Raw genomic sequence first — 16118 nt, forward strand, 5'->3', positions numbered from 1 at the left:
GTGATGTAACAACACTATTTATTTCCTGCACAAATCGGAGAACCATGAGTCAAAGAATAGCCAAAAACAGTTATAACGAAAAATACAAAAGTTTATTAAAGACACATCACTGCCATAGGTAAAACATTACCAATTAATACCAAAGTAAAGGCCCCGTCTCACATAGCGAGATCGCTAGCGAGATCGCTGCTGAGTCACAAGTTTTGTGACGCAACAGCGACCTCCATAGCGATCTCGCTATGTGTGACACGTACCAGCGATCAGGCCCCTGCTGCGAGATCGCTGGTCGTGTCGGAATGGCCTGGACCTTTTTTTGGTCGTTGAGGCCCCGCTGACATCGCTGAATCGGTGTGTGTGACACCGATCCAGCGATGTCTTCACTGGTAACCAGGGTAAACATCGGGTTACTAAGCGCAGGGCCGCGCTTAGTAACCCGATGTTTACCCTGGTTACCAGCGTAAATGTAAAAAAAAACAAACAGTATATACTCGCCTTTCGGTGTCCAGGTCCCTTGGCGTCTGCTTCCTGCTCTCACTGACTCCCGGCCGTACAGTGAGAAGTGAGAGCACAGCAGTGACGTCACCGCTGCGCTCTGCTCTCGCTGTACGGCGGCTCAGTCAGTCAGAGCAGGAAGCAGACGGCAAGGGACCTGGACACCGAAAGGCGAGTATGTACTGTTTGTTTTTTTTGGTAACCAGGGTAAACATCGGGTTACTAAGCGCGGCCCTGCGCTTAGTAACCCGATGTTTACCCTGGTTACCCGGGTGCTGCAGGGGGACTTCGGCATCGTTGAAGACAGTTTCAACGATGCCGAAGTCGTTCCCCTGATCGTTGGTCGCTGGAGAGAGCGGTCTGTGTGACAGCTCCCCAGCGACCACACAGCGACTTACCAACGATCACGGCCAGGTCGTATCGCTGGTCGTGATCGTTGGTAAATCGCTTAGTGAGACGGGGCCTTAATGAAGTGACTAAATCCGTGGTTACAATAGTGAGCTGAGAACACCAGTACGGGACAATGCAATCATTGATTTGTAAACATGCAATAAATGTGCTGTCAACAGAATGCACTTAAGGCTATCCACCAAACACTGGCAGCCTGGCTAAATGAATGTAAATATATGGATCAGTGTTACAATGGTAGCCAAGAGCCAAAAATGCACACAATACAAATAAAGAAATCAATTACCCATGTGGGATGAATTAGAGGTCCCGTCCGGATCCCAGTCACATACCCCAACGCGCGTTTCGCGTTTGAACGTTACCGCTTCCTCAGGGGGCGTGGCTTAATAGAGGTCTCAGTCTCATATAAATAGCGGTCACATCCGATCATGTGATATTTATTTCCTTTGTTATTTATTGTATTGTGATTTTAATGTAATATATTTGTAAGGACGGCCTCACACTAGCGAGTTTTACGGACGTAAGAGCGCAGAAATTATGTCCGTAAAACTCGCAAAATAAACGGCACAATTATTCTCAATGGGGCTGCTCCTATTAGCCGTATATTACGGTTCAGTATTATACGGCTTTCTACGGCCGTACAAAATCGCAACATGCTGTGTTTGTCAGCGTATTGCGCAAAAAAATCGCTAATGAAAGTCTATGGGGGCGAGAAAAATACGGATTCCACACGGACCTGCAGTGTGACTTGCGAGAAATACGCAGCGGTGTTAGTGAAAAGTCGGTAATTCAATTGCCGGGTTTTCATTTCTCCTGCACAAACCCGACAGGATATGAGACATGGTTTACATACAGTAAACCATCTCATATCCCCTTTTTTTTTGCATATTCCACACTACTAATGTTAGTAGTGTGTATGTGCAAAATTTGGGCGCTGTAGCTGCTGAAATAAAGGGTTAAATGGCGGAAAATATTGGCGTGGGCTCCCGCGCAATTTTCTCCGCCAGAGTGGTAAAGCCAGTGACTGAGGGCAGATATTAATAGCCAGGAGAGGGTCCATGGTTATTGGCCCCCCCGTGGCTAAAAACATCTGCCCCCAGCCACCCCAGAAAAGGCACATCTGGAAGATGCACCTATTCTGGCACTTGGCCACTCTCTTCCCACTCCCTGTAGCGGTGGGATATGGGGTAATGAAGGGTTAATGCCACCTTGCTATTGTAAGGTGACATTAAGCCAGATTAATAATGGAGAGGCGTCAATTATGTCACCTATCCATTATTAATCCAATTGTATGAAAGGGTTAAAAAAACACACACACACATGATTTAAAAGTTGTGCTCGTGCTTGTAATTCCCCGGCGAATGAATGAAATGTAGGTCATTGACCTACATTTCCTTCAGTCGCGGTGATGCGCCCCCTGGTGGATGTCCTCATATGACCTGGAGCGTGGGAAAAAGTTCCCAGGCTGCAGTTCATGAGAACATCCAGCAGGGGCGCATCACCGCGACTCAATGTAAGTACAGATCCAGCTTTCCTTTCAGCACCCGGGGATTACAGGCACGAGCGAGTGGTTTATCGCAGCTCGTGCCTGTAATATTAGTTAACCCCTTCAGATGGATTACTTCGTGGGACGAGACGGTTCACCGGAAGGTATGTATCTTGTGCGTTTATTATTTTGCCAAGCGAGGGTGTTCCTGATGGATTGAGAGAACAATAAATTATTACAACAACCGCTGTTTATTTAATTAAACTACTTTTAAATCATGTGTGTGTGTTTTTTAACCCTTTCCAACAATTGGATTAATAATGGATAGGTGTCATAATTGACGCCTCTCCATTATTAACCTGGCTTAATGTCACCTTCCAATAGCAAGGTGGCATTAACCCTTCATTACCCCATATCCCACCGCTACACGGGAGTGGGAAGAGAGTGGCCAAGTGCCAGAATAGGCGCATCTTCCAGATGTGCCTTTTCTGGGGTGGCTGGGGGCAGATGTTTTTAGCCACGGGGGGGGCCAATAACCATGGTCCCTCTCCTGGCTATTAATATCTGCCCTCAGTCACTGGCTTTACCATTCTGGCGGAGAAAATTGCGCGGGAGCCCACGCCAATTTTTTCCGCCATTTAACCCTTTATTTCAGCAGCTACAGCGCTGAAATTTTGCACATACACACTACTAACATTAGTAGTGTGGAATATGCAAAAAAAATGGGGATATGAGATGGTTTACTGTATGTAAACCATGTCTCATATCCTGTCGGGTTTGTGCAGGAGAAATGAAAAGCCGGCAATTGAATTACCGGCTGTTCACAGATATCGCGCTGTATGAAATATCTAAATACAGAATATATATATATGTGTCTCAATGACATATATATATATATATATATATATATATATATATATATATATATACTGTATATATGTTTTCCCGAACATTTGAGCACATAAATCCATTAGATGTCGGTTTTGCAAGCCTGCGCGAAAATCTCGCAGTACGGATGCCATACGGATTACATACGGAGGATGCCATGCGCAAAATACGCTGACACACCCTGACTACGGATCACTATTTTGGGAACATTTCTCCGTATTACGGCCGTAGTACGGACGTATAATACGTGGCGTATTGTCTTACGCCAAGTGTGAGGCCGGCCTAATACTGTATATGGTTGTCAGTTTTAAAATAAAAAGATCATTATCGTAGTTATATTCTTGTACATAGGAGCAATATTATAGTAGTTATATTCTTGTACATAGGGGCCGTATTATAGTAGTTATATTCTTGTACATAGAAGTATTATAGTAATTATATTCTTGTACATATGAGCAGTATTATAGTAGTTATATCCTTGTACATAGGGTGCAGTATTATAGTAATTATATTCTTGTACATAGGGGCAGTATTATAGTAGTTATATTCTTGTACATAGAGCAGTATTATAGTAGTTATATTCTTGTACATAGGTGGCAATATTATAGTAGTTATATTCTTTTACATGGAGGCAGTATTATAGTAGTTATATTCTTGTACATAGGGGCAGTATTATAGTAGCTATATTCTTGTACATAGGGGCAGTATTATAGTAGTGATATTCTTATTTATAGGAGCAGTATTATAGTAGTTATATTCTTGTACATAGGGGCCGTATTATAGTAGTTATATTCTTGTACATAGAAGTATTATAGTAATTATATTCTTGTACATAGGGTGCAGTATTATAGTAGTTATATTCTTGTACATAGAGCAGTATTATAGTAGTTATATTCTTGTACATAGGTGGCAATATTATAGTAGTTATATTCTTTTACATGGAGGCAGTATTATAGTAGTTATATTCTTGTACATAGGGGCAGTATTATAGTAGCTATATTCTTGTACATAGGGGCAGTATTATAGTAGTGATATTCTTATTTATAGGAGCAGTATTATAGTAGTTATATTCTTGTACATAGGGGCCGTATTATAGTAGTTATATTCTTGTACATAGAAGTATTATAGTAATTATATTCTTGTACATAGGGTGCAGTATTATAGTAGTTATATTCTTGTACATAGAGCAGTATTATAGTAGTTATATTCTTGTACATAGGTGGCAATATTATAGTAGTTATATTCTTTTACATGGAGGCAGTATTATAGTAGTTATATTCTTGTACATAGGGGCAGTATTATAGTAGCTATATTCTTGTACATAGGGGCAGTATTATAGTAGTGATATTCTTATTTATAGGAGCAGTATTATAGTAGTTATATTCTTGTATATAGGAGCACTATTATAGTAGTTATATTCTTGTACATAGGGGCCATATTATAGTAGCTATATTCTTGTACATAGGAGAAGTATTATAGTAGTGATATTCTTGTACATAGAAGTATTATAGTAATTATATTCTTGTATGTAGGAGCAGTATTATAGTAGTGATGTTCTTATATATAGGAGCACTATTTAGAGTACGGTAGTTATATTCTTGTACATGGGGGGCAGTATTATAGTAGCTATATTCTTGTACATAGAGAGCAGTATTATAATAGTTATATTCTTGTACATATGGGCCAGTATTATAGTAGTTATATTCTTGTACATAGGGGTAGTATTATAGTAGTTATATTCTTATACATAGGGGGCAGTATTATAGTAGTTATATTCTTATACATAGGGGCAGTATTATAGTAGTTATATTCTTGTTCATAGGGGCAGTATTATAGCAGTTATATTCTTATACATAGAGGGCAGTATTATAGTAGTTATATTCTTGTACATAGGGGCAGTATTATAGTAGTTATATTCTTGTTCGTAGGGGCAGTATTATAGTAGTTATATTCTTGTACATAGAGAGCAGTATTATAGTAGTTATATTCTTGTACATAGAGAGCAGTATTATAGTAGTTATATTCTTGTTCATAGGGGTAGTATTATAGTAGTTATATTCTTTTACATGGGGCAGTATTATATTAGTTAAATTCTTGTATATATGAAGCAGTATTATAGCAGTAGGAGTTACCAGTGGTGACTTTGGTCAGTTTGTCTTTCTGTACCATATGATTAGTGGTCGGATGTGTCTAGGATAGAACTCTGTCTGGACCTCTTGTAATCAGTCATTTGTAGTTTTGGCTCTCATGTTGATCTGGAAACACTCACATCTGATTGTATAATTTTACAATCCACCAATAAAATGACAGGGAGTACAATTAGGTGATACATTTCGGGGATATTAAAACATTAATGGAGACATATGTTTTTGTTTTGATGAGATGCTGAATTCAAGGTCCGCAGATCCATTGCCTTTTAGTAACCCTCTCCCTGCCATGTGCCAGTGGTAAATGATCTGCATTGCGGATTCTGTTAGCATCGGATTGGGGAGGGAGTGGAGCTCAAAGCTTTATCCCATGTACAGATAAGCATTAAAAAAAATAGGAATTGTATTGCAAGCAATTGCCTGATAACATGATTTTGGTTATTGCTACTTTAGCTGCAGAATTGCACTGCAACAAGTTGTAAAGTGAGGATGAATCATAATATTACAGCGCAATTCCCCAATATAATATTCACAGAAATGCTTTTGGGCAGCTGAAGTTTGGGTAAGATTGCACTGGAAACATCCCATCCTTGTCTTCTGCTGAGGATATCCTCCTAACTCCTCTTAATCACCTTCACCTCTTCACTTCTGCCACCTTTTACGCTAATTAATCCTCATAATAGGATTACATGTGGCCCCCTCTCTGTCCCCCTCTGCCCTCCATTATGAGAGTTGGATTCCTCAGGACACAAGCCGCGTGAATCTTCCATTATTAAATGAGGATTTCCAATTAATCTACTCAGCGTCGTCTCCGGGGGCAGCTGAGCGTTACTCACAATAATGAGTCCCTCGCGCTTATTACTATTAATATATAGGCCTCTACGGCTGGAGAATTGCCTGTAATTGCCCTCAGAACAAAGCGATTCCCCTCAATTTGCTCTGCAGTCAAGTGACCGATTACCAACATAATGCGGTCCCCATCGCTTGATGTCTTAAAGGGATCTTCTACATTTATTTGAAACAAAAGTCGCTAAGTGAACAATTTTTGCTTTTTCTTAAAGGGACAGTCTACTTGTAAGACTAGAGACCTCACTTCACACTAATTAGGTATATTGACACTGGAAGTGGTGTAATATCTCTTCAGTTCAACTGCCATGGCACACAAGAGGTAAATGCTTGGTACTTATAACATGGAGGCCGCAGGCAGCACTTTTGTGCACAAGCGGCACTGTTGAATATTTATAGACTTGGGTATTGATCATAAATTATAATGTTGATGGGTCAGCAAGACTAGAAAGTATCCTCAGGCCATCATTTATATGTATCCAGGAATGAGCAATCGCAGAGCAGAACACTGTAGATATTGCTTAAAGGATCCCACCAAAGTCATTCTCATACACAGCAGTATTATCATCCTGAGATTAATCTCATACACAGCAGTATTATCATCCAGAGATTAATCTCATACACAGCAGTATTATCATCCCGAGATTATTCTCATACACAGCAGTGTTATCATCCCGAGATTATTCTCATACACAGTAGTATTATCATCCTGAGATTAATCTCATACACAGCAGTATTATCATCCAGAGATTAATCTCATACACAGCAGTATTATCATCCAGAGATTAATCTCATACACAGCAGTATTATCATCCCGAGATTATTCTCATACACAGCAGTATTATCATCCCGAGATTATTCTCATACACAGCAGTATTATCATCCCGAGATTATTCTCATACACAGCAGTATTATCATCCTGAGATTAATCTCATACACAGCAGTATTATCATCCAGAGATTAATCTCATACACAGCAGTATTATCATCCCGAGATTATTCTCATACACAGCAGTATTATCATCCCGAGATTATTCTCATACACAGCAGTATTATCATCCAGAGATTATTCTCATACACTGCAGTATTATCATCCTGAGATTATTCTCATACACAGCAGTATTATCATCCTGAGATTATTCTCATACACAGCAGTATTATCATCCAGAGATTAATCTCATACACTGCAGTATTATCATCCAGAGATTATTCTCATACACAGCAGTATTATCATCCAGAGATTAATCTCATACACAGCAGTATTATCATCCAGAGATTAATCTCATACACAGCAGTATTATCATCCCAAGGTTAATCTCATACACAGCAGTATTATCATCCAGAGATTATTCTCATACACAGCAGTATTATCATCCAGAGATTATTCTCATACACAGCAGTATTATCATCCTGAGATTATTCTCATACACAGCAGTATTATCATCCAGAGATTAATCTCATACACAGCAGTATTATCATCCAGAGATTAATCTCATACACAGCAGTATTATCATCCCGAGATTATTCTCATACACAGCAGTATTATCATCCCGAGATTATTCTCATACACAGCAGTATTATCATCCCGAGATTATTCTCATACACAGCAGTATTATCATCCTGAGATTAATCTCATACACAGCAGTATTATCATCCAGAGATTAATCTCATACACAGCAGTATTATCATCCCGAGATTATTCTCATACACAGCAGTATTATCATCCCGAGATTATTCTCATACACAGCAGTATTATCATCCAGAGATTATTCTCATACACTGCAGTATTATCATCCTGAGATTATTCTCATACACAGCAGTATTATCATCCTGAGATTATTCTCATACACAGCAGTATTATCATCCAGAGATTAATCTCATACACTGCAGTATTATCATCCAGAGATTATTCTCATACACAGCAGTATTATCATCCAGAGATTAATCTCATACACAGCAGTATTATCATCCAGAGATTAATCTCATACACAGCAGTATTATCATCCCAAGGTTAATCTCATACACAGCAGTATTATCATCCAGAGATTATTCTCATACACAGCAGTATTATCATCCAGAGATTATTCTCATACACAGCAGTATTATCATCCTGAGATTATTCTCATACACAGCAGTATTATCATCCAGAGATTAATCTCATACACAGCAGTATTATCATCCAGAGGTTATTCTCATACACTGCAGTATTATCATCCTGAGATTATTCTCATACACAGCAGTATTATCATCCAGAGATTATTCTCATACACAGCAGTATTATCATCCAGAGATTAATCTCATACACAGCAGTATTATCATCCAGAGATTAATCTCATACACAGCAGTATTATCATCCAGAGATTAATCTCATACACAGCAGTATTATCATCCAGAGATTAATCTCATACACAGCAGTATTATCATCCAGAGATTAATCTCATACACAGCAGTATTATCATCCAGAGATTAATCTCATACACAGCAGTATTATCATCCAGAGATTAATCTCATACACAGCAGTATTATCATCCAGAGATTATTCTCATGCACAGCAGTATTATCATCCAGAGATTAATCTCATACACAGCAGTATTATCATCCCGAGATTATTCTCATACACAGCAGTATTATCATCCTGAGATTAATCTCATACACAGCAGTATTATCATCCCGAGATTATTCTCATACACAGCAGTATTATCATCCCGAGATTATTCTCATACACAGCAGTATTATCATCCCGAGATTATTCTCATACACAGCAGTATTATCATCCAGAGATTATTCTCATACACTGCAGTATTATCATCCTGAGATTATTCTCATACACAGCAGTATTATCATCCTGAGATTATTCTCATACACAGCAGTATTATCATCCAGAGATTAATCTCATACACTGCAGTATTATCATCCAGAGATTATTCTCATACACAGCAGTATTATCATCCAGAGATTAATCTCATACACAGCAGTATTATCATCCAGAGATTAATCTCATACACAGCAGTATTATCATCCCAAGGTTAATCTCATACACAGCAGTATTATCATCCAGAGATTATTCTCATACACAGCAGTATTATCATCCAGAGATTATTCTCATACACAGCAGTATTATCATCCTGAGATTATTCTCATACACAGCAGTATTATCATCCAGAGATTAATCTCATACACAGCAGTATTATCATCCAGAGGTTATTCTCATACACTGCAGTATTATCATCCTGAGATTATTCTCATACACAGCAGTATTATCATCCAGAGATTATTCTCATACACAGCAGTATTATCATCCAGAGATTAATCTCATACACAGCAGTATTATCATCCAGAGATTAATCTCATACACAGCAGTATTATCATCCAGAGATTAATCTCATACACAGCAGTATTATCATCCAGAGATTAATCTCATACACAGCAGTATTATCATCCAGAGATTAATCTCATACACAGCAGTATTATCATCCAGAGATTAATCTCATACACAGCAGTATTATCATCCAGAGATTAATCTCATACACAGCAGTATTATCATCCAGAGATTAATCTCATACACAGCAGTATTATCATCCAGAGATTATTCTCATGCACAGCAGTATTATCATCCAGAGATTAATCTCATACACAGCAGTATTATCATCCAGAGATTATTCTCATACACAGCAGTATTATCATCCAGAGATTAATCTCATACACAGCAGTATTATCATCCCGAGATTAATCTCATACACAGCAGTATTATCATCCAGAGATTAATCTCATACACAGCAGTATTATCATCCAGAGATTAATCTCATACACAGCAGTATTATCATCCAGAGATTAATCTCATGCACAGCAGTATTATCATCCAGAGATTATTCTCATGCACAGCAGTATTATCATCCAGAGATTAATCTCATACACAGCAGTATTATCATCCAGAGATTATTCTCATACACTGCAGTATTATCATCCTGAGATTATTCTCATACACAGCAGTATTATCATCCTGAGATTATTCTCATACACAGCAGTATTATCATCCAGAGATTAATCTCATACACTGCAGTATTATCATCCAGAGATTATTCTCATACACAGCAGTATTATCATCCAGAGATTAATCTCATACACAGCAGTATTATCATCCAGAGATTAATCTCATACACAGCAGTATTATCATCCCAAGGTTAATCTCATACACAGCAGTATTATCATCCAGAGATTATTCTCATACACAGCAGTATTATCATCCAGAGATTATTCTCATACACAGCAGTATTATCATCCTGAGATTATTCTCATACACAGCAGTATTATCATCCAGAGATTAATCTCATACACAGCAGTATTATCATCCAGAGGTTATTCTCATACACTGCAGTATTATCATCCTGAGATTATTCTCATACACAGCAGTATTATCATCCAGAGATTATTCTCATACACAGCAGTATTATCATCCAGAGATTAATCTCATACACAGCAGTATTATCATCCAGAGATTAATCTCATACACAGCAGTATTATCATCCAGAGATTAATCTCATACACAGCAGTATTATCATCCAGAGATTAATCTCATACACAGCAGTATTATCATCCAGAGATTAATCTCATACACAGCAGTATTATCATCCAGAGATTAATCTCATACACAGCAGTATTATCATCCAGAGATTATTCTCATACACAGCAGTATTATCATCCTGAGATTATTCTCATACACAGCAGTATTATCATCCAGAGATTAATCTCATACACAGCAGTATTATCATCCAGAGATTAATCTCATACACAGCAGTATTATCATCCTGAGATTAATCTCATACACAGCAGTATTATCATCCAGAGATTATTCTCATACACTGCAGTATTATCATCCAGAGATTATTCTCATACACAGCAGTATTATCATCCAGAGATTAATCTCATACACAGCAGTATTATCATCCAGAGATTAATCTCATACACAGCAGTGTCACCATCTTCCTCTTTATTCCTGAGCTTCAGGCTCATGGTGTAAAGAATATACTTTCAGGAAGACATATCTGCTCAATTCTGTCATAAATAACAGATATTTACAGCTTCTGCACCAGGGACCCTCACAAACAAAATATTTGCAGGCACACCACGGCCGGGGACATGTTCTAAATGTCGCTGTCACTTCTCATCCCTGGGGAACATTCCCACTAGGCACCTGGGGCCCCACCATCTACAGCTTCATTTTCTATCAGCCCTTGTCATCTATGATCCTAATCATAAAGTGATTAGTAGCGTCTGTCACGTCCCGGCCTCCTCGCTGTCACATTATGTCTACTGGAATATGGATTTTGTTCCAGAAGCCGCAGCCAAAGTCCATTTATAACATGACTCCACGCATTTCACAGACAGCTGCCAGTACCAGATGGATCATCACATGAGAGCCGCCAGGTCTGTGGATATACAGTGTGTGTGTGTGTGTGTGTGTATATACAGTTATATGAAAAAGTTTGGGCACCCCTATTAATCTTAAGCTTAATGTTTTATAAAAATTGTTTTTTTTGCAACAGCTATTTCAGTTTCATACATCTAATAACTGTTGGACACAGTAATGTTTCTGCCTTGAAATGAGGTTTATTGTACTAACAGAAAATGGGCAATCAGCATTCAAACTAAATTTGACAGGTGCATAAGTATGGGCACCCTTATCATTTTCTTGTTTTAAATACTCCTACCTACTTTTTACTGACTTACTAAAGCACTTTTTTTAGTTTTGTAACCTCATTGAGCTTTGAACTTCATAGCCAGGTTTATGCAATCATGAGAAAAGCTACTTAAAGTGGCCACTTGCAAGTTGTTCTCCTGTTTGAATCTCCTCTGAAGAGTGGCATCATGGGCTCCTCCAAACAACTGTCAAATGATCTGAAAACAAAGATTATTCAACATAGTTGTTCAGGGGAAGGATACAAAAAGCTGTCTCAGAGATTTAACCTGTCAATTTCCACTGTGAGGAACATAGTAAGGAAATGGAAGAACACAGGTACAGTTCTTGTTAAGGCCAGAAGTGGCAGGCCAAGAAAAACATCAAAAAGGCAGAGAAGAAGAATGGTGAGATCAGTCAAGGACAATCCTCAGACCACCTCCAGAGAGCTGCAGCATCAACTTGCTGCAGATGGTGTCACTGTGCTTCGGTCAACTATACAACGCACTTTGCACAAGGAGAAGCTGTATGGGAGAGTGATGTGAAAGAAGCCATTTCTGCAAGCACGCCACAAATAGAGTCGGCTGAGGTATGCAAAAGCACATTTGGAGAAGCCAATTTCTTTTTGGAAGAAGGTCCTGTGGACTGATGAAACCAAGATTGAGTTGTTTGGTCATACAAAAAGGTGTTATGCATGGCGGCAAAAAAACACAGCATTCCAAGAAAAACACTTGCTACCCACAGTAAAATTTGGTGGAGGTTCCATCATGCTTTGGGGCTGTGTGGCCAATGCCGGCACCAGGAATCTTGTTAAAGTTGAGGGACGCATGAATTCCTCTCAGTATCAGCAGATTCTTGACAATAATGTTCATGAATCAGTGACAAAGTTGAAGTTACGCAGGGGATGGATCTTTCAGCAAGACAATGATCCAAAACACTGCTCCAAATCTACTCAGGCATTCATGCAGAGGAACAGTTACACTGTTCTGGAAAGGCCATCCCAGTCCCCAGACCTGATTATCATTGAACATCTGTGGGGTCATTTGAAGAGGGCTGTCCATGCTCGGCGACCATCAAACTTAACTGAACTGGAATTGTTTTGTAAAGAGGAATGGTCAAAAATACCTTCATCCAGGATCCAGGAACTCATTAAAAGCTACAGGAAGCGACTAGAGGCTGTTATTTTTGCAAAAGGAGGATCTACTAAATATTAATGTCACTATTCTGGTGAGGTGCCAATACTTATGCACCTGTCAAATTTTGTTTGAATGCAGATTGCACATATTCTGTTAGTACAATAAACCTCATTTCAAGGCAAATTTTTTTTTATAAAACATTAAGCCTAAGATTAATAGGGGTGCCCAAACTTTTTCATGACTGTGTGTGTATATAGAGAGAGAGAGAGAGAGAGAGAGAGAGAGAGAGAGAGAGAGAGAGAGAGAGAGAGAAAAAGCCAACCAGCACTCCTAATGTGAACACGTGCAAAGCTGCAAACTGCATCATATAGATAAAAAAGAACACAGCAGCACATGTACATGAATCTAGGCCATGTGAAAACACAGACAAATATTCAATATGAATTATACTTCTCAAAAATATTTTTTTCACAAATTTTTTCAAAAAATTTTTTTTTCATAAAACTTACAGTAATAGATGAAATGAAAATTCTTAGCGCATAAATTGGCCAAATCATGTGTGCCCATCAACCACGGCAAGGTGATCTCCCTCTGATGGGTCCTACTCTACCGTACATGCCACTCTTGGGCCACCAGCCTACAACTATGGACAAAACATGTCACTCTGGGCTAAACCTACAATTTATGGGCAAGTAGAGTTGATTACCGCCACCTGCAAGGTGGCCTCCACAGTCACCAGACCTGAACCCAATCGAGATGGTTTTGGGTGAGCTGGTCCACAGAGTGAAGACAAAAGGGCCAACAAGTGCTAAGCATCTCTGGGAACTCCTTCAAGATTGTTGGAAGACCATTCCCGGTGACTACCTCTTGAAGCTCATCAAGAGAATGCCAAGAGTGTGCAAAGCAGTCATCAAAGCAAAAGGTGGCTACTTTGAAGAACCTAGAATATAAGACATAATTTCAGTTGTTTCACACTTTTTTGTTAAGTATTTAATTCCACATGTGTGAATTCATAGTTTTGATGCCTTCAGTGTGAATGTACAATTTTCATAGTCATGAAAATACAGAAAAATGCTTAAATGAGAAGCTGTGTCCAAACCTTTGGTCTGTACTGTATGTGTGTATGTATGTGAGTATGTATGTGTGTGTGTGTGTGTATATGTATGTATATATGTGTGTGTGTATATATATATATATATATATATATATATATATATATATATATATATATATATATACACACCGTATTTTTCGTACCATAAGACGCACCCCAAATTTGGGGTGAAAATTGCAGAAAAAAAGATTTTTTTATAAGATGGGGGTCCGTCTTATTGTCCGAATTTAAGATCTCTTACCTGAGGGCAGGCAGTGGCAGAGCAGGGTCACAGGAGGCATGGTGGTGGCAGAGGTGAGGTGATGCTGAGGTGCGGTGGGCGGAACGGCGTGCACCTGAGCAGGGTCCCATCCTGCTTAGGTGGGCGATGCCATGGCCTGGTGTCCATGGGGAGGTTGCTGTGGCGGCGGCAGATGTGCGGTCACTTCCTCAGGTGGCAGCGGCCAGGGTCTCTTCCACATTTGAGGTGACGCCACTCTGCGTCCCAGGGCTTCAGGAAAATGGCCGCGGGAGGCCGCGCGTGCGCAGATGGAGATCACGGCGGCCATTTTCCTGAAGCCGAGATCTCAATCTGCGAACTCGGCTTCAGGAAAATGGTCATCGCGATCTCCATCTGCGCACGCGCGGCCTCCCGCGGCCATTTTCCTGAAGCCCTGGGACGCAGAGTAGTGAAACTGCGCACGCGCGGCCTCAGCAAGATGGCCGCCGCCACCGGAAAATACCGTAACTCACCCAGCTCTGCTGCTCTCCATCAATACCAGGCCGCGGATTCACCTCAAATATGGACGGGACCCTGCTCACGCCATACAGCTCACCGCGCCACATCATCCCCGCACCTCTGTCGCCGCCACAATGCCGGTAAGTCTGCGTTCCAACTATAAGACGCACCCCCCATTTTCCTCACAATTTTTTTGGGGGAAAAAGTGCGTCTTATAGTCGGAAAAATACGGTAAATTCCATGGAGATCGAAATGACAGAATAATACTATATGTGCCAGCGAATAACTCTGATCGCCTCCGGCAGAGCACATCATCAGGGGAAACATGGAGGATAATAAGAATACCACTCCTGACTTATAGTATAACCATTATCTATTACAGCTACGAGCCAACAGTGACCTCCCCTCATCAAACCCAGCCGCCATGAACGAGGAAAAGGGTGAGTAGTGTAGCATATTTATTCTTTTACATAGGCAGTATTATAGTAGTTATATTCTTGTACATAGAGGCAGTATTATAGTAGCTATATTCTTGTACATAGGGGCAGTATTATAGTAGTTATATTCTTGTACACAGGGGGCAGCATTAGAGTAGTTATATTCTTGTACATAGGGGCAGTATTATAGTAGTTATATTCTTGTACATAGGGGCAGTATTATAGTAGTTATACTCTTTTATGTGAGGGCAGTATTATAGTAGTTATATTCTTGTACAGAGGAGTAGTATAGTAGTTATATTCTTGTACATAGGAGCAGTATTATAGTAGTTATATTCTTGTACATAGGGGCAGTATTATAGTAGTTATATTCTTGTACATAGGGGCAGTATTATAGTAGTTATATTCTTGTACATAGGGGGCAGTATTATAGTAGTTATATTCTTGTACATTGGAGCAGTATTATAGTAGTTATATTCTTGTACAATAGGGGCAGTATTATAGTAGTTATATTCTTGTACATAGGGGGCAGTATTATAGTAGTTATATTCTTGTACATAGAGGGCAGTATTATAGTAGTTATAATCTTGTACATAGGGGCAGTATTATAGTAGTTATATTCTTGTACATAGAGGGCAGTATTATAGTAGTTATATTCTTGTACATAGGGGCAGTATTATAGTAGTTATATTCTTGTACATAGGAGCAGTATCATAGTACTTATATTCTTGTACATAGGAGCAGTATTATAGTAGTTATATTCTTGTACATAG

At 39.3% G+C, this 16118-nt stretch overlaps 1 protein-coding gene across 1 annotated transcript in view; it reads left to right on the plus strand.

The window, feature by feature from the left end:
* PCP4L1 (Purkinje cell protein 4 like 1) overlaps positions 1-16118 on the plus strand; it is a 97275-nt gene that overhangs the window by 79256 nt on the left and 1901 nt on the right. The window contains exon 3 of the mRNA XM_077260537.1: positions 15291-15348. Coding sequence (XP_077116652.1) covers positions 15291-15348 — 58 coding nt within the window. The remainder of the gene's footprint in view (positions 1-15290; positions 15349-16118) is intronic.

This window comes from Ranitomeya variabilis, chromosome 1, assembly GCF_051348905.1.
Source record: "Ranitomeya variabilis isolate aRanVar5 chromosome 1, aRanVar5.hap1, whole genome shotgun sequence".
In the NCBI taxonomy this organism is placed as follows: domain Eukaryota; kingdom Metazoa; phylum Chordata; class Amphibia; order Anura; family Dendrobatidae; genus Ranitomeya; species Ranitomeya variabilis.